A 26658-nucleotide genomic window follows, 5' to 3' on the forward strand; every position below is an offset into this window, starting at 1 on the left:
ACCTATTTCCAATGAGAAAATGGGCGAATTTGTGTCTTTTCGTTCACATAAAGTCAGAAAAAAACCAACATATGAATCCAAATTAACATGTATTTATACTAAAGTAATACAAAAATGACTACAAAAGATTTAGAAGTGAGTAGTTTTTCGAGATTTACGATTATACTGTAAATCCCTTTCATGAATCAGCCCATGGGACAGCAGGGACACCAAGGCGCACTACCACAGGCGGGACTGGCCACAGTGGACCGAGTTTTCTGTGGGGAGGAACAACGTCAAGTGGGAGCCATTGGTGGAGCCCCGGAAGGTGCTGATGCCACCACTGCACATCAAATTGGGCCTTATGAAACAATTTGTCAGAGCTCTAAATAAGGAGTCGGCAGCCTTCAAGTACCTTCAAGGCTTCTTCCCTAAGCTGTCTGAGGCAAAGGTCAAAGCCGGTGTCTTTGTCGGACCACAGATAAAGAAGATCCTGGAGTGCAATGAATTCCCCAAGAAGCTCACTAGTAAGGAGAAAGCGGCTTGGAACAGCTTTGTCGCAGTGGTGCGGGGCTTCCTGGGCAATCACAAGGCCGAAAACTATGTGGAGCTGGTTGAGACTCTGGTGAAGAACTACGGCACAATGGGCTGTAGGATGTACCTCAGAGTCCATATCCTTGATGCTCATCTTGATAAATTCAAGTAGAACATGGGAGCGTACTCGGAGGAGCAAGGCGAGTGCTTTCATCAGGATATACTGGACTTTGAACGACACTACCAAGGACAGTATAATGAGAATATGATGGAAGATTACATTTGGGGGCTGATACGTGAAAGTGATTTACAGTATAATCGCAAATCTCGAAAAACTACTCACTTCTAAATCTTTTGTAGTCATTTTTGTATTACTTTAGTATAAATACATGTTAATTTGGATTCATATGCCTGTTTTCTTATTTGAAATAGGTACATTTCAAAATATCTCTGTCCTGGTCACAAAAGCAAAGTTTGTGGGGAATAACAGCCATTTTCTGTACTTTTGAGGCATAAGCAATTAGGAAATAACACATACTACCCAGCAACAAAAATTTTGTTACATAGTGTTATATAGTGGAATAAGACTAAACAAACAAGTACAGATGATACCTACACTGAAGTTGGTCAGAAGACTGTGGACATCAATAAATGTCCCCGTGTGGTCCTTGGAAATGTGGTCAATGGTCAAATAAGTTTTCCTCTGGTCTCCATTTGTAATAAAGGCATGTGCTGTTCTGGATTGGGTCCATGAAATAATCCACAGCTCCATGCAGGAGAGAAGTTTAATCCAGCATAGCATCCAGCTGATCGGCTAGATCGTCGAACATGTTCCCGATGTCATCCAGAATGTTCCCTGCAGACTTTGCCACGTGAGAAACACTAGAAGAGACGCAACAGAAATGTATTTACTTGAATGGACTTTTACTTTCGGAGTGAAAAGTATCATTAACAATTAAAGGACTTGTAAATGATGACAGAATCTAAATTTCTTGGGTGAACTATTCCTTAAAGTGTGAAATCCTCGAGCATACAGTACTTGATGCTTTGTAAAGTGTTTCTCACCCCTCAGTGCGGTTCTCCAGAGTTAGTTTTCTCTCTACGGCTTTCAGTGCCTCCTCCAGAGATGAGCTGGTCTTCTCCAGCCTCTGCTGCATGAGCGTCGACCCCTGGCCTGCCTCAACAGGAGTCTGGAGGTTTGCTGATCTAGATGTTCTCTCTGGTGATGGGGAGTGTGGGACAGGACATGGAGGAGCCGCAAAGGCCACACTCTGAACAACATTCAGAGTCACGCTAGAGCCAACTGCTGCGAACACGACACCAAAAACAGAACACCAGAATAAATGTAAAGTTGTGTGTAAGTAGTTAAATGCAGTCAAAATGTACTGTTGTAATACTCTGTAACTAACTAACACCAAATGTTGCTAAATATTTTGAAGCTAACCAGCTATTTAATTATATCTAGCAGATCATATAATTTATTAATAAAATTAGAACAGTATAAATCTGGCACCAAAAAAAAACATTGCATTGAAAAAACATTCAAAAGTCATTGTGCCAACCTTGAACAGATAAATGTACAACAATCTAAAGAAAAATGCCCTAATGTACAGTATATACAACTGAATCGAAAAACAATAATAAACAGTAATGTTTAGCAAATAATTTTTTATCAATACAAAAAAATAAGTCAAACTGTAACCAACACTATTTGGAATGTACAGTCTGAATGAACCTATTCGCTAAAATGAAAAAAAAAAAAAAAATACAATATTTATTTCATCATTTATTCAAGCTCATTTCGTTCAAAACCCATACGACTTTATTTCTTTGGTAGAACACAAATGTTTTTATCTTTTTAAAGAATGTTCACAATGCTTTTTCCTTTCAACGAAAGTGAATGGGGGTGGGCGCAGTCAAACTCCAAAAAAAACAACATAAAAGTAGTCAAAATGAAATCCCAATTTAACCCCTGCTTACAGCTAATGAGTCTATCCGACCACTTTTATGCCGCCTTCTCGTCAACTTTTGGAGCTTGACAGCCTCCATATCCAATTACTTTTATTGTATGAACAAGATCACCCCTGACATTCTGATAAATATATCCTTTTATGTTCCACGGAAGAGAGAAAGACATACAAATTTGGTACACCATCAGGGTGAGTAAATGACGTGAAGTGAGTTTTCATTTTTTAGTGAACTATTCTTTTAACGCTACATGTGAAAGACACTATCATTGCTAGTATATTTAGCCAAATGGCTGAATTCGCATTAGTAGGCTGTACCTGTGTTTGTAGGAGCAGGATGTGGTTTCGAGGTATGCCGTGCTGGATTCAGGGGACTGGGAGGTTTGGGGGCAACAGGTGGTGGTGATTGCATTTGTTTGAGAAAAGGCTCCACACGTGGAAGACTCATCTCCGATTCACTGATGCGGAGTTTCACAGTGTCCTGAGTCTGAATTTGCTCAGAAACCGTCAGGTTGTCAACGTTGCCGTCGGACGCCATGTTTGGCTGCTCCTTGTCTTTTGGCTTCTGCCGTCTCTTCACCGTGTCCGACTCTTTCAGGTTGAACTCTGGAACTTCAGGGGCTTTGGCCGGTTTGGCTTTCTCTGGAGACTCTGAGGTGCTCTCTGTCTTGAGAGGGCCGCCAACTTTAGGTCTTTGTTTGATGGTGAGGTTGCCTTCTTCTGCAAAGGGGATGCACTCACTGGAGCTGTTCTGTGGCGAGGAAGAGCTCTCCAGACCTGGATTCTTGGTCCCATCGTCCTCTTCAGAGTCAGACTTTGATGCACTATCAGTATCTGGATTGGCTTGCAGGACTTGGATGGACTCGGTCTGACTCAAAGCTCTCTGTCTGGACCCTTCATTGGAGACAGAGACAAATGATTTGGTCTCCTGAAGGAGATCCACTTTAGGGTCAGGTAGAACAGTTTCTAAAACAGCTGCAATGCTCTTTACAGTTCCAGGACTGTCACTCTCAACTCCTCCAGTAGGTGGCACTGGCATGTCCGAGACAGTTTCGACACTAGTGCTGCAGCTGCTGACAGAGCTTAGGCGTTTCGGTGGTGGTGGGGGAGGGCCTTTACGCCGAGCTCTAATGGCGAAAGACTGGCTTCGGCCAATGGACTGCTCCGGAGCGGACTGAAGGCGTGCCAACTGGCCACGGGCAGGCTTGCGGCTCAATGTGGCATAAGAAGGCATGGCGATACTGGCTAGCTGAGCAGCTTCTTCATCGTCTTCCTCATCAGGCTCGCCATCTGACAAAGCGTAGCGGGTCAGACTCTGTGTGCGCTTCTTGGTCATGCTAGGAGAGTGGCGGTTGAGTGTGGCACTATTACAGTGCAAACGTGGATAATTGAGTTTTTTTTGAACAGCGGAGCCTTGTGGAGAGGGCAAAGAGCCCAGTTTGGGTTTGGCAAGCAGCACTGGGTATTTAAAGCCTGTGGACATACAGAACGGCAGCTGCTGCGGTAGCTGAGGACGCGTGACCTGGTCGTGGCCTTCTGGAATGTTCCGTTCTTTAGCAGGGCTGCTGTCGGCACTTGTTAAGCTCTCGCGGGAGAGGCTGTAATGGGAGGTTGACGAAGAAGAGGACGAGGGAGTGTTGGGAGGCTCCTGGGAGCGTCCGGACCCCCGAGAACGCGTGTCAATGCTCTCCTGACTGATGGACATACTTACTGCGTTTTTGATGGCCAGTCCCTCCTGACAGCCACTGTAGGGTGTGGATATAGCACTTTGTAGTTCAGTACTCAGCTCACTGTCCTGGAAAGTGAGCATCTTGGGTGTGTGGGGCGATGGAAGGTCACCGCCCTCAGGGGGTGGCTCAATAGTGAGCAGGTCCAGGGCAGCAGGGGTTTTGCGGCGTAGTGTGCCCTGCTCTGACTCGGCCTGCAGAAGGGCCTTATGAATATCACACAACTTCTTCACTGCAAGCATCATCTTCTTCTGGTGGCCTGATAAGAGACACACACACACTTAACACTATTTATAAATGCTAAAACTCTCTCTGAGAAGTTACATCTCTAATTCTATCTCTGCACTGTTGCTACAACCATTTTCCTAGCAAATCCACCACTGTCAACAACAGATTTGAAGACAAATGATTTTAAGTTCAGTCATTAAACTCTACAAGGCGCAAGATGATAGGTAATTTGAACATGTTATCTGTTGGCCAATTAGCTTGCACACAGCATACTAAATTGCTCAGTCGTTTGCAGGTAAGCTAGTTTTACTGCAGCACGCAGTTTCACTGAAACCCCCTCCTCCCCAGTATCACCTGTCTAGACCTGCTTCCTGGAGATTGTATGTATGTTTAATGGTCCATGTGCCTTATATGCTCAACCCAGCATGTCTGTGTATGTTCTTATCAGTAGTAGCAGCAGTGCAAGCAGATCTAATATGCCAAGACCTACTAACTTGTCATATCCATTATAATATCTTAGAATTTATTCTGAGAGCTGTCATGACTGAATTACTGTTGAATTTGAAAATATTTTTTAACTGTTAGTCTATGCACAAATCCCACAATGCATTTGCTTTCCAGGGTTACGTTATCTCACCTAGTTTGGTGATGCCAATCTCCTGCAGGTCTTCCCATGTGAGGTCTCGAACAATGTTTATAGAGTCATAGCCGTTCTCAGCCAGTTTCTTATGATACTTAGGCAGGCCTATTGCACTCAGCCACTCCCCGAGATCCTGCTAAGGGTTAATATTACACTTTACTGAGAGAGAAGTTAACGCAGTAGACACATGTATGCACACAAATTATATATGTTTTGACTTACTGGTATGTACTCTGGGAGCCATTCTGGAATACTGAGGTTTCCGATCTCCAGGGAGATCTTCTTACGATGGCCTGGTTTAGTCACACCGATAGCTGTGAGATCCTGAAGAAGAGATATACCATCAATATAAACTCTACCTGCAGCAACAACAATAAACGTCATATCTCTTAGATGCATTCAAGTTGTGATGGTACCTCTGGGGTCATTCTGCTGATGGTGGGCACATCATAGCCAGCGTTTAGGAAGTTTGCAGTGTACTGCTCCAACTGAAACTCACTCAGCCACTGATAGATAGCCACAGCATCCTGACAATGACAAAGGACATACACTTAAAATAACCAACATTTCTCACCTTCTCTCTGACTGTACACAAAAAAGACCTGAAACACACTCAACAAAATATGTGAACACAAAATCTGGCATTTGACAATATTTTGAGGTTTGTGTTGTGCCATCTGTAAGGGTAAGTTCTCACCTTGCCCTCTAGTAGTTGCTGAGGATGTACAAACAGAGTGAAACCTTGCTCTCCTGCCTTCTGTGCGGGCAACACAGGTCTGCAGGGAACACCTTAAAATTCAACACACATACTCACATCAATATATATCTAAATGGATTTGCTATAAACGTTGATTAAAAAAAATATGTAATGCTATGCAAGCATTTAAAAAGAAAATGTTATAGAATCACCACAATTTCCAAGAACATTTGATGGACTAAACAGAATATACAGTGTTAGTGTTCACACAGGTGTCCTAGCCAGTGTTGGGCAGAAACTAAATTAAAAGTAGTGATGCTACTACTAAAAGTAACAAGCTTCTTTTTCCAATGTTTAGCAGTGTCACTAAATACTACATTTGTCATACTGTATTGTGCACGTTGCAATCCAGCTAAGGGAGTGATCAAACATGCTCACCTAAACCATCCTCTCTTGTTTTCTTGGGAACAACAAAAAGTTTATGTGAATTGGTTTGTTTGGAAAATTCATGTAAATGAATTGGTTACAAAATGATTCACCAATTCACTTATGTTGCTTTGGGAAGTCAATTCATTTTAGTGAATTGGTTCATTTTAATGGTTCATGTAAATTAATTGGTTAAAAATTATCTACTTATGTAGCTTTTGGAAGTCAATTCATTTTAGTGAGTCAGCTCGTTCAGACGGTTCATGTAGAGGAATTCACCGATTCACTAATGTAGCATTGGGAAGTCAATTCATTTTAGTGAATAGGTTCAATGGGACAGCTCATGTAACTGAATTGGTTCAAAACAATTCACCAGTTCACTTCAAATGAATTGGGAAATCAATTCATTTTAGTTAATCAATTTGTTTGAACAGCTACGGTAATGTAAATGAACTAATTCAAACAAAAGATTTCCTGATTCACTTGAACCTCAGAGCAGAAGTCACTGTGCTTCTTTTTTGAAGTGACTTATTTAGTGAATTGCTGCTGTTTATCATGTTTTTGACTCAGTTATATACAATGGGTGTGTCTATTTTTATATTTTTGTATTTAGTATAAATGCATGTGTTTAATTGAATGCTGCCACCCTAATTGAGATATATGTTGTTTTTGTGCCACACAATACTGTTCTGAATCAGATCTTCTGTAATATATAACTATATTTTAGATGTTGTTACACATATAACTATATTTATGGTTTATTAACTGTTTTTATATGGAGAAAACTATGTAAGACCTCTGATTGCAGAATAAAATAATTTCATCGGATAATTGTATATTTAGAAAGATTTTCTTCCATAAATAGCTTCAATGTAGTTAACTACTTTTTGTTAGTAGCTTCTAGTGTAACTAACTACTTGACTGTAGTTTAGCTACTTTAAGTTTTAAGTAGTTGTTGCCTGTACACAAGTGTCCTAGCAGAGTAACCAGTGTTGTAGTTTTTCATTTACTATATGGAAGCCCAGGTGTGCCATTTAAATAATGAAGGAATCAATTATCAATCTATTGATTTGAAAATATAAATGTGAATAAATGAACCAATTTATAAATGGACAAATAAACAGAAACAATTCAATGTGTTTATTAAATTCATGTTTTAAAATGTACTTATATTTAGCAATAAAACATCACTTTAATAAGTTAAATTTGGCAATTGCTTTTTGTCATCCATTTGCCAGTTGCTTTTCTTTATTTTTTGACTTTTTCTTTTCTTTTTCCATTTGTCAATCCATACCTGCTGAAGCCCAGGAGTGCCAATTAAAAAAAGAATGAAGGAATAAATTATCAATCTATTAATTTGAAAATAAAAACTTGAATAAGTCAATTTATAAACGGACAAATAAAAAGACACATTTAAATGTGTTTATTTAATTTATGTTTAAAAATGTAATTATATTTAACAATAAAATTGGGCATTAATAAATCATATTTATTTCATGTTTAAAATATCATTAAATGTATCAATAAATGAGTACATTAATGAGTCTTTTAAATGCACTTTTTTAATGCACATTAAAGGCACCTTTTAAATTGCATTTTTAAAAGGTATTTGGAAATTGCTTTTCTTAATTCATTTGCCAACTGCTTTTCCTCATCAATTTGCCAATGGCTTTTCTTTTTCGTTTTGCTTTTCCTATTCTTTTACCTTTAACTTTTCCTTGTCTTTCTCCAATTGAGAATTGAGCTACAAAAAATGCCATTGGACTGTTGACTCATGGGAGCAACCAATGAACTTTCGACTCAGTTATAAGACACACCCCCTCTCCCATGTACCAGTCGAAGAGGATGTAAGACGGCCTGTCATTAGACAACGGTACGAGCAGTTTACATGATATTATTGGATCAGCGAATCCCACACATAAGAAACAGATGCAAAGCATATCAGAAGTTAATGGTGGCTCGTTCACTGTTGCTGTGAAATGCTGAACACGGCCCTACCTGAGCGTGCACAGTGATATGTGTCCAGAATGGGAGCTGGTAATCGTGATGCTGTCAACACAACTAGCCTCTTGACCCGTGCACCGAACTGAAATGCGCAGGAACTGCCATTTGCCTCACCTTACTTCACCCCTTGAGGTACAGAGCCGATGAAGAATACTGCCAGCCTGTTCTGACCTTACAGCTATTCACCTGTTTCATTACTGTATGACCACTCTCTCTGCCACATTTATGAACAAAGCCCATATACTCAACTTTCTGTGCCCTGCGAGATCATCGACCATAAGCACTGGGACTCAATGAAACTTTGCAAAACTGATTCTGTTTATAAAGCTTAATAAAGTGTAACCTTTTGTTTACACAACCAGACAGTCCTTTTTTTTTCTTCAAGTAAAAGTTATGTTAAGTGACATGGTTTCATTTCACACAATTCTAGCAGTGAAGGTGTAAAACACGCTGGTTATTGATTTTTTTCTCTCTCTCTCTGAAAATGTCTGGCCTAAATCTTGGACATTTTACCTCAGACATCTTTGACACGTTAATTGCCATTATCTGTATCAATTAAATTTTGCCTATAACATAATTGATTCAGGTACAATTACAATTTAAATTCTTTAAAAATTCAAATTCAAAATGTTAAATCCATAAGACCCATACTACAATTGTAATAGAGAAATGTGATAAAAGAATGTGTACATTGTGTATTTACTATGTGTATAGATAGTGTCAGTCAATAAACATCTTTATGAAGATGAGCACAACAAAAGACTTTATTTGCAACATTATAAACAGATATACACAGCAGGTTGGTGTGGAAAGTATATATGTATTTTAAAATTTTCCTTTGAAAGAGACACTTTCGTAATACACATAATTAATACACAACATTAGTTTAAACACTACCATTTGTTTCACAAAAGTGTGCTCACTTGCCTTCTTTGTATAATCAGCTGCCCATCAGATGCCCGCCTTTTCTCGATCATACACAGGCAATTATTTTAATAAAAATTAATTAAAGATAATCATAAAGTGTTTTTAAAATGAATGTGATATAACTGAAAGGGGATGTGTGTTTTCTTCAGTATAATTTCTAGAAAGTCCATCAGCTTTCTTCAACGACTCGAGCCGTTGCCCTTGCTCACCTCCGTCGCGTGTTTCAGTTCGGGGCGCGAGTCGGGAGGATGGTTCTGTTGACAGCATCACGATTACCAGCTCCCATCCTGGACATATATCACTGTGCACGCTCAGGTAGGGCCGCACTCTGACATTTCACAGCAACAGTGAACGAGCCACCATTAACTTCTTCGCATCCGTTTCTTATGCGTGGGATTCGCAGATCTAATAATATCACGTAAACTGCTCGTACCGTCGTCCAGTGACAAGCCGTCTTACATCCTCTTCGAGTGGCACGTGGGAGAGGAGGTGTGTCTTATAACTGAGTCGAAAGTTCATTGGTTGCTCCCACAAGTCAACAGTTCAATGGCATTTTTAAAAAAACTCAATTCTCAATTGGAGAAAGAAAAGAAAAAGCAAATTGGCAAATGGATGAGGAAAAGCAGTTACCAAATACCTTTTTAAAATGCAATTTAAAAGACTCATTAATGTACTCATTTACTGATACATTTAATGACATTTTAAACATGAAATAAATGATTTATTAATGCACAATTTTATTGTTAAATATAATGAAATTTTTAAACATGAATTAAATAAACATTTAAATGTGTCTTTATTTGTCCATTTATAAATTGACTTGTTTATTTAAGTTTATATTTTCAAAATAATAGATTGATCATTTATTCCTTCATTCTTTTTTAATTGGCACTCCTGGGCTTCAGCAGGTATTGACTGACAAATGGAAAAAGGAAAAGTCAAACAATAAAGAAAAGCAATTGGCAAATGGACGAAGAAAAGCAACTGGCAAATGCTTTTTAAAATGCAATTTAAAAGGTGCATTTAAAAATAACTTATTAAAGTGATGTTTTATTGCTAAATATAAGTACATTTTAAAACATGAATTAAATAAACACATTTATATGTGTCTATTTATTTGTCCATTAATAAACTGGTTTATTTATTCACATTTGTATTTTCAAATTAATAAATTGATAATTTATTTCTTCAATTTTTTTTAAATGGCACTCCTGGGCTTCCATATTACTATGAACATGTTCTACTAACATTTGGCAACCAAAAAGTGACCAAATACCCTTTTGAACAGTTTTGAACAGTCTTTATTTTGAACAATTAATCTATTATTATTGTTTTATCCTTCAAAATCTAACAAACCTCTTTTTGTGAGAAGTTTTGCTTGAAAATTGTGCTTGTACTGTCTTTCTTTAAAATAAACGCCACTTGGTTTGACATTTTGTTATCAAATGCAATGACAGTCGAACAAGTTTAAGTGTGGCTTGAGCACACAACGTAAGTTTATACATGGCTGTAACTCATTACCTGTGGGTGTGTCCGCATGTTTGATATGATCCGGTTGTAGTGAATCCCCAGCAGATGGTGCAGTCTGTGCAAAATGAGAAAGCAACAAATCAAAACCTCATATTTACACCCCATCACAGCCTATAGATCAATACAAAGGCAACATTTTCAGTCAGGGTTGCCATATTTTGTCACCAATGAAATCCCATGACCTTTTAATTTATTTGTGATTAGTGGTTAAGGATTTTTTGTTTTTTTTTGGGCAGGTTTCCATTTGTATATCAGGTATGAATGCTTAGGAGTAAACAATTATACCTTGATGTCAGGGTGTGTGGTGTGCTGGTGTGGTCCGCTGGGTGCGCTGTTGCTCTCTGTGCTCTGCCCACTGCCTGCACTGCGGGTGCTGCCCACACTGCCAGTGCTGCCCACACTGTTCCTGTCCCCAGCTGAGAGAGAGAGAGGGAGAGAGAGAGAGAGTGAGTGAGTGGCAGTTATCATAACAGTGGTCTGAACTGCCATGCCAGTGTGCCTCTGCAGCCGTGAGGACACAGTGCCCGCTGTGCCAAGAGGGCTAGATTTCTACTGAAGCAGCAGGCAGGATGGGGTGGGGAGTTGCAGGATAAAGCCACAGGCATGTGGTGATGGGAGTTACAGATGACAATGCACAACCTTCATTCTGCTCCAGAAACACTCCAAAAGATTATTTCCTTGATCAGAATGTTTGTCCTGTTTTCCAGTAAAATTATCTAAACCTCCTTGAAAAATGTGACAAGCAAAATTAAGTAAGACTTATTTTTAGAGAATATCTTAAATATCTTAAATGTACATTTCTTAACCCGTTGGCAAATAGAATCCGGATCCGGTAAAAATCCCAATCAGAAAATCTCTGCAAACTAAGCGCAGTAAAAGAGCTTTGTAGCGACCGCCTACTTCCTTGATGCACTCTGTATGAATGACACAATCTAGTCGTTCTTCCTACACTCTCAAATTACTTATACATACATATATATATATATATGACTATTTTGCAATATACTTTAAATACAGTGTATATTATAATTAGTTATAACTTGAAATCGATAGTTTTATATTTTACATTTGAACGTTTGTAATTCAATAGTGTAATTCTCAATGCAATGGTATTGTTGTTCATTCCCTCAATAAGGATGTTAAAGGGACAGTTCACCCAAAAATAAAAATTCTCTCATCATTAACTCACCCTCATGCCATCCCAGATGCGTATGACTTTCTTTCTTCTGCAGAACACAAATGAAGATTTTTAGAAGAATATTTCAGCTCTGTAGATCCATACAATGCAAGTGAATGGTGATTAGACCTTTGAAGGTCCAAAATCCACATAAAAGGAGCATAAATGTAATCCATATGACTCCAGTGTTTTAATCCATATCTTCAGAAGCGATGTGGTAAGGATAGGGTGAGAAACAGAACAATATTCAAGTCATTTTTTTTTTTATCAAAAATTCTTCTCCCTGCCCAGTAGGGGGCAATATGCATGAAGTGTGAGAAGAATGTGAATCACCAAAAACACAAGAAGAAGAATGTGAAAGTTAAAGTGGAGACTGACTGAGCAGGGAGGAGTTTAATAGCAAAAAGGACTGTCTGTTTCTCACCCACACCTATCATATCGCTTTATATATATGGATTTAACCACTGGAGTCATCTGGAGTACATTTATGTTGCCCTTATGTGGACTTTGGAGTTTCAAAATTTTGGTCACCATTCACTTGCATTGTATGGACCTACAGAGCTGAGATATTCTTCTAAAAGTCTTCATTTGTGTTCTGCAGAAGAAAGAAAAAATACACATCTGGGATGGCATGAGGGTGAGTAAATGATGAGGGAATTTTCATTTTTGGGTGAACTATACCTTTAATGGTGCGGTCTTGTACCTTTGTCTTTTTGTATGATTTTCAAATACTTTTTTGCTTTAAATCAAAGTCTGTAATGTTGTGATTCACTTTGGAGCTGCTTGTTTTGGTTCATGGCTTCAACTCTTATGAAGGGTTTTATGAATTCCCTATGAATGGGAAAAATACTTCCGGAACCAAGACGGCTAAAAAAGTGGGCGGGCACCGTTGTACTCTATTGTTGTGAACATAAACCACACTAAATTTATAATCTCGCACAGTTAGCTAGTATATTATATATGCTTGTATACTCCTAAAAGTTTATTTTTGGCTGATATACACATTTAAAACACTTTTTCTCTTCCACAAAACACCAAAAATACTAATGGCTCATCCTACACTCACGAAAATGTTGTTCAATAAAATACTATCTAGAATGAGAATGTCTCTGTCCCTAATACCACCTCTGACTAGCTATAGCAATAATTTAGCCATATGGTAAGAAATGTAAACTAATGATTTCAAGTGATATTTATTTTTCAAGTGAAATATTTATCTTAAAACAGGTCTTTTGTTCTTATGTAATTTTGCTGTTCTAGTAAAAATCTTGTTCAGATATTTTAACTGGAAAACAAGACAAAAATACAGATTAAGAAAATGTTTTTTTTCTAGTATAACGGGAGGGTTCACAGCACTCGGACGTCTAGCTAACAGGGAGGTTCGGCACAAGCTAGCATCTGGAGAGGGACACACCAAATGAGTCTGGGTAGTCCTTAATGGCATAATCGCCAGCCAGCCGATCAGAAGGTCTGTCTGCAGCAGGAAGGGGTGTGTATACACAGGGGTGCAGACAGCCAGTAGGGGGCGCAGGGGAGGAGCGTTTTGGTAGAGGGCAGGGCAGTGATTCTTACCAGCGCAGGAGTTCCGTAAAATCCAGATGTCCTCCATGCTGGGGGTTATGTGCTGGGACAGACTGCGGGGAGGCCCACCTAACAGACACAAAAACTTTTTGGGCCACTGGCCTAGTCTTGGGGGGTGGGGATAAGGGTGTGTGTCCCAACTCAAATCAGTGAGTGCCACTGTAGAGTGTTTTTATGCAAGGTACTGGAATGTATCTATCATACCTGCATTGCAGAACCTGACCTAATTTTTTACTAAATGGTTGTTGTTCTGGAACGTCTGTTTTTTTGCAATATTTATAAAAAATAAAAATAAAAATACACATTTTGTCGTCTCATTGACTAAGACTACATCCACACTAATCCCATTTTGTTTGAAAACACATTAATTTTGCCACGTTTAAACCTCTCATCCACACTAGAACAGCGTTTTCCTCCACTGAAAACACAGCATTATGAAAACGTTCTCCATTACCACACACTATGGAGAATGACAATGTTAGAAAACGGAAAACTGAGCTTTCAAACGAAAACAGATAAGTGTGGAGGTGGCCTAATAAATTATTTCACTGTTTTGTCAGGCATATTGACAGAAAACAGCGCATTTCATTGTGGTTTGTTCCTCATTGTTTCATTTTGATGGCTTAACACTAGGAATGTGTCACACATTGTAATAGACACTAAGCTTTTCCTTTATAGACTGCTTGCAACTCTGATATGATTCACTCAAATGTAAAAAAGTAATAATAAAATCTTTTTTTTACATTGAGATTAAACCATTTATTATGGTGCAAATCTGAAAAAAGACATACCAACTGGCGGGTTTTATTTGCTTGCTAAAGCCAAATTTTACTTTGCTTGGCGAATGTTTATTTTGTTTTTCACACTTGGCTCAATTGCTACATTAACATGAGTTCTAATGAAAGTTTCAACTGCAACTAAGACCACGTCCACACTAATATGTTTTTGTTTGAAAACGCATTCATCGCTAAATTTACGCCTCTCATCCACACTAGAATGGTTGTTTCCTTCACCAAAAATTAAGCTTTTAAAAAATGCTCTCCATCCAGCACAACTGTCGGATTCTGGAAGCTCATTTTTTCCATAGGGGAATTGATTTTTAACGATAACTTATAAACCTTTAAAGAGAAACCAACTGTAAGCTGCGAGGCTGTTAATCAAAGGTATATGATTCTGTTGAAGCCATTAGTCTGCATTATTTCAACATCATTTAAAAAAAAAAATTTTTTAATAGCAGAATTCCTGGTGAAGAACTACACTACCCATGATCCTCATGAGGGATCCACCAATCAGATAATCAAGATGAACAATGCGCGCCAAACAAGCTCTGCAGTGACCACCCACTCTTATGATGATCTGCGAGTGACACAATCGAGTCACTCACACTACACTCTACTACTACTATGAACTACTTATATTTGCATATACAGTGCATCCGGAAAGTATTCACAGCGCTTCACTTTTTCCACATTTTGTTATGTTACAGCCTTATTCCAAAATGGATTAAATTCATTATTTTCCTCAAAATTCTACAAACAATACCCCATAATGACAACGTGAAAGAAGTTTGTTTGAAATCTTTGCAAATTTATAAAAAAAAAAAAAAAACGAAAAAAATCACATGTACATAAGTATTCACAGCCTTTGCCATGACACTCAAAATTGAGCTCAGGTGCATCCTGTTTCCACTGATCATCCTTGAGATGTTTCTACAACTTGATTGGAGTCCACCTGGGGTAAATTCAGTTGATTGGACATGATTTGGAAAGGCACACACCTGTCTATATAAGGTCCCACAGTTAACAGTGCATGTCAGAGCACAAACCAAGCCATGAAGTCCAAGGAATTGTCTGTAGACCTCCGAGACAGGATTGTATCGAGGCACAGATCTGGGGAAGGGTACAGAAAAATTTCTGAAGCATTGAAGGTCCCAATGAGCACAATGGCCTCCATCATCCATAAATGGAAGAAGTTTGGAACCACCAGGACTCTTCCTAGAACTGGCTGCCTGGCCAAACTGAGCGATTGGGGGAGAAGGGCCTTAGTCAGGGAGGTGACCAAGAACCCCATGGTCACTCTGACAGAGCTCCAGCGTTCCTCTGTGGAGAGAGGAGAACCTTCCAGAAGAACAACCATCTCTGCAGCACTCCACCAATCAGGCCTGTATGGTAGAGTGGCCAGACGGAAGCCACTCCTCAGTAAAAGGCACATGACAGCCTGCTTGGAGTTTGCCAAAAGGCACCTGAAGGACTCTCAGACCATGAGAAACAAAGATTGAACTCTCTGGCCTGAATGGCAAGCGTCATGTCTGGAGGAAACCAGGCACCACTCATCACCTGGCCAATACCATCCCTACAGTGAAGCATGGTGGTGGCAGCATCATGCTGTGGGGATGTTTTTCAGCGGCAGGAACTGGGAGACTAGTCAGGATCGAGGGAAAGATGAATGCAGCAATGTACAGAGACATCCTTGATGAAAACCTGCTCCAGAGCGCTCTGGACCTCAGACTGGGGTGAGGGTTCATCTTCCAACAGAACAACGACCCTAAGCACACAGCCAAGATAACAAAGGAGTGGCTCCGGGACAACTCTGTGAATGTCCTTGAGTGGCCCAGCCAGAGCCCAGACTTGAACCCGATTGAACATCTCTGGAGAGATCTGAAAATGGCTGTGCACCGATGCTCCCCATCCAACCTGATGGAGCTTGAGAGGTCCTGCAAAGAAGAATGGGAGAAACTGCCCAAAAATAGGTGTGCCAAGCTTGTAGCATCATACTCAAAAAGACTTGAGGCTGTAATTGGTGCCAAAGGTGCTTCAACAAAGTATTGAGCAAAGGCTGTGAATACTTATGTACATGTGATTTTTTTTTTTTTTATTTTAATAAATTTGCAAAGATTTCAAACAAACTTCTTTCACATTGTCATTATGGGGTATTGTTTGTAGAATTTTGAGGAAAATAATGAATTTAATCCATTTTGGAATAAGGCTGTAACATAACAAAATGTGGAAAAAGTGAAGCACTGTGAATACTTTCCGGATGCACTGTATCTGAATATTTTGCAATAAAATGTATTTTCATATTGTTTCTATACTTATAATTAACAGCAAAAATGTCCACGTCAAACACTGAAAACCTGACTATCCACATTCCTTTGGTATGTAGGCTCAAAAAAATCACATCCAAGGAAAGAAAATGGTTGCACACAATGTCCATAGAAACAATCTTCCAGGAAATGTATTAAGAGGCCAAAAAAGTGGCAAAGTTTAAAACATTCAAAAACATTTTATTGCTGCACTGAGCACCTTGGCACTTTTTGCACTTTTTTGGCCTCTTAATACATTTCCTGGAAGATTGTTTCTATGGACATTGTGTGCAAGCTTTTTTTTTTTTTAACAATGATGAATTTGCAATGCTTCATGGGATTGTAGTTCATTCCTTAATGAAAGACGATAAGTCCACAATCATGTACTTTAGGGGTTCACATGAATTGTACCCCAAACTCCTGCCTTTAAGTGAACACAGGTGCAATCCACTGACGTACTGCATCTGACCAACCAAACAAACCGAACTCTGACATCGTATGGATTCGGGTCCGCAACAAAAACTCTTGTGTGAAAGCGTCCAGAGGCGAGCGTGTATACCTGGATTGATGCTCAGACCGTTGGCATGGGGGAGCAGCGGGTGGGGGTTAGTGGTGTACAGAGTGCAGGAGTCACCAGTTTGAGGGGCAACACCGCCACTCAGACTTAAGCTGGGGCTGAGGGCGGATCTGGAGAACAGCTGTTGCCGTTGAGTGGGCACTGAGGCGTGTCGTAACAGGGTGCCCCCTAAAGGACAACACACACACATGACAGCAGCAGCGGGTTAATATGCAAGCGGATGGAGGTTAGAGGTGAACAGATATTACATGGGAAGTGGCAACAAGATGGAAGACAGAGACACATATCTTGGGTGGCGTTATATCTGTCTGTATGATTAGTGTGTTGAAGGAAGTATGTCAATTGAGGGGTTAATGGCTGTGATTTTTAATTCGTAACAGTGAGTTTTATCAAACAGATTTTCATGAAACTCAAGGAGTCAATGTCTGCAACTAGTCATGTAACTTTTATCAGGTAAAAGCCTGGTGAATATTTGTATTGTGTATTTGCAGTGTGCAGAAATGTTGTCTTTCTTCATATTATTCTAAAGGCTAAAATTAAGTCACTAAGTCTTGTTAAAGCCAATTTTTCTCAGTTCTTGTTTTTTCTTTTTTTCTTTTTCACTAGGCAGTTAAACAACCCACAATCCTCTGTTTCTACTTTAAAGGGATAGTATACCCAAGAATGAAAATTCAGGTTGTTATGATGGTACCTGATCTTCGACTGATGACCTCCACTATGGAGGGAGGGAAGTAGCCGACTCGGTCTGTTCCTCTCTGAGTGTCGTGGATGTGGCCTTTCCAGCGTCCGTCCATGTGCTGCTCAATCACCTGCCAACCACAACATAGCAGGTTACACATAAGAGCTCAACAGCAGGGTTGCAGGAGTAAAAAGCCCATTCATTTTCTCCACAGAGAAAATAATTAGACAATAATTCATTAAACTTTTAAGACAGAACTGAGCTCCGAGATTGTTAAGCGTTTGCATATGCTTCTGTAGAAGCCACAATCAGTGTGATTTTAACTTAATAAATAAAAAAATAAAAATAATAATCATGTTTAATAGTGAAATTCTAGGAGTCAAACTTATTGTTACATTAATTATATTAATATATATAAATATATATTAATAAACTTATATAATATATATTGAATATTAATATACATCATAATATACAGTTTAGTGAGAGCTGATCTGTTTAAATTCTGTTTAAATTAAATTATATATATATTATATATTGATATATGTGATTTATTGTGATTAGATTAATTGATCGACACATTGTATAATTAAAAAAAATGTAATCAACTGACAGCTCCAATTTAAACAGAATACATCAATATTTTGCACTAAAATAACAACTGTGTTTATAATCTTGTCAAAGACTACTATACTATACAGTATACAGATATCATTTGCAATGCTTCATTGGATTGTAGCTCATTGTCTCATGTACTTTTGTATTTATTTTTAGATTTTTATCCTCTTTTTTTGCTTTAAATTTGTGATTGTAATGTTGTGATTCATCTTGGAGCTGGTTGGTTTGGTTCAAGCCATACAACTCTTTATTGAAGAATTTTTTGAAACGCCAATGGAGAAATGAATGAGAAAAATGCTTTTTTAGTATTAAAAAAGTGTGCATTCACTGTAGTGCTCTATCTGCAAATAAAGCACTGGATCCTTGACAACCAGTCAAAACAGAGGAGCAGGTCGGGTCTTCAGAGACAATGCATGATTTGAAAGCTTTTGAATGTTAGATAACATGACCCCAGCCGCCCACCCTACGCAAACACAAAAATCACATAGCTGCAGGCCTAAGAAGAAGTGTAGATGCAATAGCAGCAAGAACATTGAGGTCATGAAATACTGTACATTTGCCTCCATTAAATGACCCTTAGACTATACTTATCATCTGCCCACTGTTTCCTTTGTAACAATGCTGTGTGAAAATCTACAGCAGTTTAAGTTCACAAGTAAACGCTTCTGAATTTATCTTCAGCATGCTCGAGAACTGAGGCAATTAACCAAAAGAGCCATTTTTGGTGGCAAAGAAAGGAATTGTGAGGACAAAGATCTGGCCTCCGGAGAAACAGAATTCAAGTCAAAAACTGTTTTTGAAACGTAAGTTAAAGAGTGTGGCTGGGTTAAACACTTTTGTTGTTTGACATCAACAACAAAAATAATGGCACCTAATACACGCCCAAAACTGAATGAAGATAAAATAAAATGCAACCCATGCTACATTAAATACAGGTTACACACACACACGTTGGTGCAGTTATCCTTATGAGGACTCTCCATAAACATAATGATTTTTATACTGTATGATCTATAGATTCTATCCCCAAACCCTAACCCTAAACCTAACCCTCACAAAAAAACGTTCTGCATTTTTACATTTTCAATAAAACATCATTTAGTATGTTGTTTAAGCGTTTTGAATTATGGGGACACTAGAATTGTCCTCATAAACCACATTTATAGCATAATACCCTTGTAATTACCAGTTTGTAACCTAAAAAAGATTTCCTCGTAAACCACTTAAACTCACCCACACACACACACATGCCCACAAACAAACACACACACACACACACACACACACGCCCACACACGCCCACACACAAATACACATGCCCACACACACACACACAGGTATTTTGACTTTGGAGAGCTATAATAAAATATTTAAGTGGGCGTACCGTGATGACATCACCAGCGCGTATGGTGAGGGCTGTGGGGTCGTGAAGAATCCAGAAGTCTTTCAGAGCTCTCACCTGAAGAACTCCTGTAGCATCTGAAAACACACACATGCTTACTTTACTACCTAAATGATTACATTTCAAAGACTTCTGTTGCTTTATATAAAGCTACAGTATTTATAATTGATATAAAAGTACAGCTCAAAAGTCTTCGGCACATTATATGTTTCACAAAAACTTCTCTTAGGAGGGTTATTTTAATTCTTCTGCTTCAGTGTGTCAATAGGAAATATCAATTTCAGATTTCCATTTGCAAATAAATTAGAAGAGCAAGGAGCCCTACAACAGGGGATAATGAAGTGAGCAGAATTGCATCTCAGAATGCACATGTCGAACCTTGAGGCGGATGGGCTACTTGATACATGACACTGCTGCCACACAATTAGCTGATTAGATAAACGAATGAATAAGTAGGTGTAGAGGTGAACCTAATAAAGTGGCCGGTGAGTGTACAGTTGAAGTCAGAAGTTTACATACACTTAGGTTGAAGTCATTAAAACTAATTTTTTAACCAATCCACAGATTTCATATTAGCAAACTATAGTTTTGGCAAGTCATTTAGGACATCTACTTTGTGCATGACATGAGCAATTTTTCCAACAACTGTTTACAGACAGATTTTTCACTTTTAATTGACTATATCACAATTCCAGTGGGTCAGAAGTTTACATACACTAAGTTAACTGTGCCTTTAAGCAGCTTGGAAAATCCTAGAAAATTATTTTAAGCCTTTAGACATTTAGCTTCTGATAGGAAGTGTACTGAATTGGAGGTGTACCTGTAGAAGTATTTTAAGGCCTATATCAGTGCTTCTTTGCTTGACATCATGGGAAAATCAAAAGAAACCAGCCAAGACCTCAGAAAAAAAAATTGTGGACCTCCACAAGTCTGGTTTATCCTTGGGAGCAATTTTCCAAAGGTACCACTTTCATCTGTACAAACAATAGTACACGTTTAAACACCATGGGACCACGCAGCCATCATACCGCTCAGGAAGGGGACGCATTCCGTCTCCTACAGATGAACGTAGTTTGGTGTGAAAAGTGAAAATCAATCCCAGAACAACAGCAAAGGACCTTGTGAAGATGCTGGTGGAAACAGGTAGACAAGTATCTATATCCACAGTAAAACGAGTCCTATATCAACTTAACCTGAAAGACTGCTCAGCAAGGAAGAAGCCACTGCTCCAAAACCACCATAAAAAAGCCAGACTACAGTTTGCAAGTGCACATGGGGACAAAGATCTTACTTTTTGGAGAAATGTCCTCTGGTCTAATGAAACAAAAATTTAACTGTTTGGCCATAATGACCACTGTTATGTTGGGAGGAAAAAGGGTGAGGGTGAGCCGAAGAACACCATCCCAACCGTGAAACATGGGGGTGGCAGCATCATGTTGTGGGGGTGCTTTGCTGCAGGAGGGACTGGTGCACTTCACAAAATAGATGGCACCATGAGGAAGGAAATTTATGTGGATATATTCAAGCAACATCTCAAGACATCAGCCAGGAAGTTAAAGCTCGGTCGCAAATGGGTCTTCCAAATGGACAATGACCCCAAGCATACCTCAAAAGTTGTGGCAAAATGGCTTAAAGGCAACAAAGTCAAGGTATTGGAGTGGCCATCACAAAGCCCTGACCTCAATCCGATAGAAAATTTGTGTACTGAAAAAGCATGTGCGAGCAAGGAGGCCTACAAACCTGACTCAGTTACACCAGTTCTGTCTGGAGGAATAGGCCAAAATTCCAGAAACTTATTATGAGAAGCTTGTGAAAGGCTACTCAAAATGTTTCACCCAAGTTAAATAATTTAAAGGCAATGCTACCAAATACTAACAAAGTGTATGTAAACTTCTGACCCACTGGGAATGTGATGAAAGAAATAAAAGCTGAAATAAATCATTCTCTCTACTATTATTCTGACATTTCACATTCTTAAAATAAAGTAGCGATCCTAACTGACCCAAGACAGGAAATGTTTTCTACGATTATATGTCAGGAATTGTGAAAAACTGAGTTTAAATGTATTTGGCTAAGGTATATGTAAACTTTCCATGAGCACTGATGGTCTGACAACAACAGCACTCGGACGCTTCACTGTGTGTGTATCACTTCGCTTGTGTTCGTGCCGTTCTAAACTAAAGTGTAAGAGCAGTGCATATGTGTTAAGAGCTATGGTTTGTCTTTTTTTTTTTTTTTTTACATGTATTTTTTTACATTACACATGTTAGCCAGAAGGTGGTAGCAAAAGATCATTTGTGTGTAATATAAGCCAGTTAGGTGACGTTAAGTGAATCTGCTTCAGCCAGTGTTTACATACAGCACTATATGATCGATTGTATTATTACTACTAAAGCTAGGAAATAGCTTTAAACGGCTTTAAACTAATAACTTCAGCATTAAGGCTCATCGCAGCTGAGAGACACAACAGACTGATTAATTACACAAACTGAAGGCGCTAACCTCTTATTGGACTTTCCACATTGGAGTGGACACACTGTTTAAAATGGAGGACAATGCAGTTTCTATAGTGATCGACTCTTGCGCACCGGCTACCGTGAAATAGGTAGAATTACCCCCCACTTGGACCGCTACTTTTCCACTGAGAAAGCTGATCTTCAGAAAGCTGACAGCATCTCTGCTTGGGAGTGGCAACAAGTGATCACACACGCTTCATGTCTTTCTCTCTCTCTCTCTCTCTCTCTCTCTCACACACACACACACACACACACACACACACACACACACACCCATCCATCCATCCTTGTTTATCCAATAACTTGTTAGAAACAGCACAAGCCATGATACTATTTCTGAAGTGAACATTTGAATTACTAACGAAGGCTTGGACGCATCATTTGTTTTGAACCAGCAATGGCAGATTCTGATCCGTCGCGTAAGAAAGTAGTTCCATGCACAAATGCGTTTTTATGACCGTACTCAATTTTTCCTAATTTGTTAAAATTTACTTGTTCATTGAACTGTTGTATATAAGCAATATCACACTCGCAATTGTGCTATATGGCCCTAAATCTGCACTGCTGCTTACCTACGGCACGAGGCCGCAGCAGTGATGATGTAGGGCCATATCGCACTCTTGCTCCTGTGATATTGCTTAAAAATATATATATATATATATATATATATTACTCTGCTCTGACATTAGCAGCATGGTGGAAAGGTGTGTGTGTGTGTGTGTGTGTGTGTGTGTATGTAGGTGAGTGCGTGGATTTCTGTAAACTAAAGCCTATTGGCTATTTTTAAAAATGGGACGAGTCGTTCAACATGTCCCACCCCTACTTCCTGTTTTAGTAGGAAATAAATCAAAACACCAAATCGAACGGCACTTCACAGGCCTTTAACATGCTTGGTAAAAAACGATAAACATTTAACAAGAAAATATATGCAATTTTACTGCAAAAATATTATATTACCGTATAATTAATGGTAAAAAAATTATATTATGTTTAACAAGAGAATACATTTATTTTATGGTAAACTATTGTTAATTTTACGGTAAAAACAACAATCTGGCGTTCCCAGAAGTCCCAGTGTGACCCATCACATTTCATTAATTTTTATGGGGTTAGTTATATTTCTTCTTATTTTTAATATCAGTTATGTACATTGGGTTGTTCTGTGTTTATGTAGTTTAGTTAATGTTTATTGCAGTTGCATTATTTTAGAGTCACATGTTTTACCCTAATGGTGTTTTTTCTTTGTGTGAGTAAAGGCCCAAACATACTCTACGCAAGTACGTGAATGCAGACACACCATGCTACACAAGCTCAATTGCATGCACCGTTGCGTTGTGAAATGTGTCAGCGCTCAATCCATAACACAACGTAAGTACGCACTAGTTAAAGACACCTAATATAAAGTGGGTCCAGAAAATTTGAATTAAATATAGTAAAAAAGTAAAAGAGAAAAGTTTATTACCAGAAAATTACTTTATTTATAGAATATTCCCATTATATTAATTGTAACTAAATGTGATTTAATTCTAGTGGAAGGTGCTGACACATTGACAAACAGCAGACACCCTGAATGAATAATTAACTCTGTCAGATGTTTCTAGAAGCAATGTGGTCCACACACACATACACACACACACACCCAGTGGAGTTTTGACTGAGCGGTTCTGGCTACAGCAGTTGGCCTGTAAGTGCTCATTATGATTAGAGTGATCTGTGAGTTCAAAGGCTGTGTTCTGGATTACAGAGGAGATGACAGACACACATGTCTCTGGCTCTGTCTAGAACCTCAGGCAGCTTGCTTGCTGCCCAGTCAGTCAAAAACATAACATGCAGCATTTTTGTATGAAGGTACCTTTTCAGGAAACTATTTCGGACCGGCTTCCAAGGCACTTTTAAGAATGCATCAGGATATTTATATGTTTGAAACGCACACAAGTACGCAGAGAAAGCAGCTGGTTAAATGACCTCAAGTTTAAACATAGCCATAGGTGTAGATTTAGGTAGGGATGATAGGGACATGTTCCTACCAACTTTCAGAAAATCTGAAATGTCCCGACCAACATTTGGGCAATTTTACCTCACAGAAAATACTTTAACTTTATACCACGGGTCTGTTGAATGCTTGATTCCGATTGGTTGACGGCTGTTCTAAGATGTGCAATTATTTTCCAGTAAACGCACAGCTATGAAGTAGTTCCAGGTCTTGACCGCACAACAGTTCCATATCTCCTCAAGTTATTTCATAGAGCCATACAGGCTACCACAGCAAAATAACCAATTAAAACAAAGACATTGGCTAAATAAATAAGACAAGAATGACAATGTCATAATAATATCCTAAATTTATTTCAATTTCGGTTGGAAAGTGCCCTTGCGCTCCCTATCTTTCTCTCTTTTGCTCTCTTCTTATTCACATCCACACACACACTGTACATGCTGCCACTGCAAAATAACCACATAAACAAAGACATTGCTTAAAGTAAATTGGTTAAGAATGACAAAATATCAAAAATGTACTATAATATCCTACATTTTTATACATTTCATTTGAAAAGTGCCCTTGCGCTCCCCCTCTCTCTCTCTTGTCTCACCCACACTTACACATGCTGACACACATACATACGCACGCGCACACAATCATAGAGACTCGAGTCACGACCAACAAACAGAGCAGCACCCCTGTGACTTGGTCAACACAACAGTTTCTATATTATCCGAAATAACATTTAGTATGTGCAGCTTTTAATGTTTCAATGTATTTCACCCTAATCAGCCTTCCAAAGCTATAATGGAACGCGATGTCGCCCTCCACCTCTCTTTCACTCTCACACAAACTGTCTCAGGAGCAAAGTCAGCACACCCCCACAACTCAGTGGGAATGTAAACAGTTGTTTACCAATGGAAAAGCTAAATACACGAATGGGACACTCGCTGCTGCTGAGAAGTATACTTAAACATACATCTTGGTAATTTTAAGCAATGTTATTGCTGACAGGAGCTGCATCAAACACAGGTAATTCCACACGCGATCTCTCTGTTTCTCTCTTTGTCTCGCTCACACACATGCACGCACACACACACGCGCGTGCACACGCAAACCCACTACTTTGTTCCTCCAATGCTGATTAGCAGAGCATCCTCTGTTGATAGTTCTAAAGTGACTTTTTCGCAATATAAGGAAAGATTATGTGGGAGTGAGGGGAGATGGAAAGCAGAAAGTGAGGAAAAATTTCAATGTTCCATCTTGTGATGTAATTTTGCACATGTAAATTGCTAATTTACCCACTGTTTAGAATTCCATTTGTTTAATGTTGAATAACACATTTTACAGAATGTCCCTTGGATAGAATTTTCTCAAGGTAAACCTTAGGTTTATCGCAACGCATATTGCTGTCATATTATCCAAGTTTATTACACGGCTCTCTGGAATACTCGATTCTGGTTGGTCAATGGTGCCATCCAGTGGTCAGATACTGCTCTGTAACAACCGCACATCTGGGGATTAAGACGTATCAGACTGCTCAACCGGGTCCTGTGAGCCTTCTCTCCCGCTTCTTGGATCACTGTGCAATCTCTACAAGTAAGCTAATAAAATAATTTCAACTGAAATCAATGTTTCATGTGCATTTATTTATTTACTTGTCAAGTAGTCTTGTAATAGGCTGAATATCGAGGAGTCAGACAGTCATTTTTACAAACTAAACACCAACAGGACTCTGACGCAAACCGGAGGTTGACTCCAGCTGTTCAGCAATTTATTTCTTCTCAAATTACATAATTTCAACACAAATCAATATTTTATGTCCATGTATTTATTTATTTATTTGGTTAGTAGCCGTGTAATAAGCGGGATAATGTACAGTCAGCTGGTTGTTATTGCAAAATAAACCCCTTCAGGGTGATACAAGATCACCTGATCACCCTGTCAGGCTTTATTGTGCAATAACAACCAGCTGACTGTACATTATCGCTTATTTATCGCATATCACATTTTTTCTCCTAACTGTGCAGACCTAGTGGTCAGTTCTTAATTAGTTTATTCTTTAGAAATTCTTAAAAAAATAGGCTTATATTTAATATGGTGAGGCAGAGAAACGAGACTTGTTATATGAGGTAATAATGTTATTTTGCCTGTATTACCATTAAAATACAGTGTTAAAATACGCTTCCGATTGAGTCTCACCTCGTAGGAGCTGTTTGATGTCTTTGCTGGCATGGCATGCGGTGAACTGGTTGACAATGTCCAGGGCTGTTTGATTGTAAGTGTTACGGATATTCACATCGATCCCAGCCTGCCAGCACAAAAACACTCATTAGGACTCTTAAATGCATCTATTTCTTTACATGTGACACTTATATGTATCTCT

General features: G+C 38.9%; 1 protein-coding gene across 1 annotated transcript in view; it reads right to left on the reverse strand.

The window, feature by feature from the left end:
• Positions 1-1026: 1026 nt before the first annotated feature.
• Positions 1027-26658, reverse strand: part of LOC127450315 (caskin-2-like) — an 86129-nt gene continuing 60497 nt past the window's right edge. Inside the window, exons 10-22 of the mRNA XM_051714312.1 lie at positions 26475-26583; positions 19758-19852; positions 17768-17885; positions 17059-17244; positions 10945-11075; positions 10651-10714; positions 5773-5864; positions 5492-5602; positions 5298-5399; positions 5073-5211; positions 2799-4466; positions 1579-1819; positions 1027-1395 (exon numbers count right to left, since the gene is read on the reverse strand). Coding sequence (XP_051570272.1) covers positions 1299-1395; positions 1579-1819; positions 2799-4466; positions 5073-5211; positions 5298-5399; positions 5492-5602; positions 5773-5864; positions 10651-10714; positions 10945-11075; positions 17059-17244; positions 17768-17885; positions 19758-19852; positions 26475-26583 — 3153 coding nt within the window. The 3' untranslated portion in view covers positions 1027-1298. The remainder of the gene's footprint in view (positions 1396-1578; positions 1820-2798; positions 4467-5072; positions 5212-5297; positions 5400-5491; positions 5603-5772; positions 5865-10650; positions 10715-10944; positions 11076-17058; positions 17245-17767; positions 17886-19757; positions 19853-26474; positions 26584-26658) is intronic.

Source organism: Myxocyprinus asiaticus, chromosome 13 (assembly GCF_019703515.2).
Source record: "Myxocyprinus asiaticus isolate MX2 ecotype Aquarium Trade chromosome 13, UBuf_Myxa_2, whole genome shotgun sequence".
Lineage (NCBI taxonomy): Eukaryota > Metazoa > Chordata > Actinopteri > Cypriniformes > Catostomidae > Myxocyprinus > Myxocyprinus asiaticus.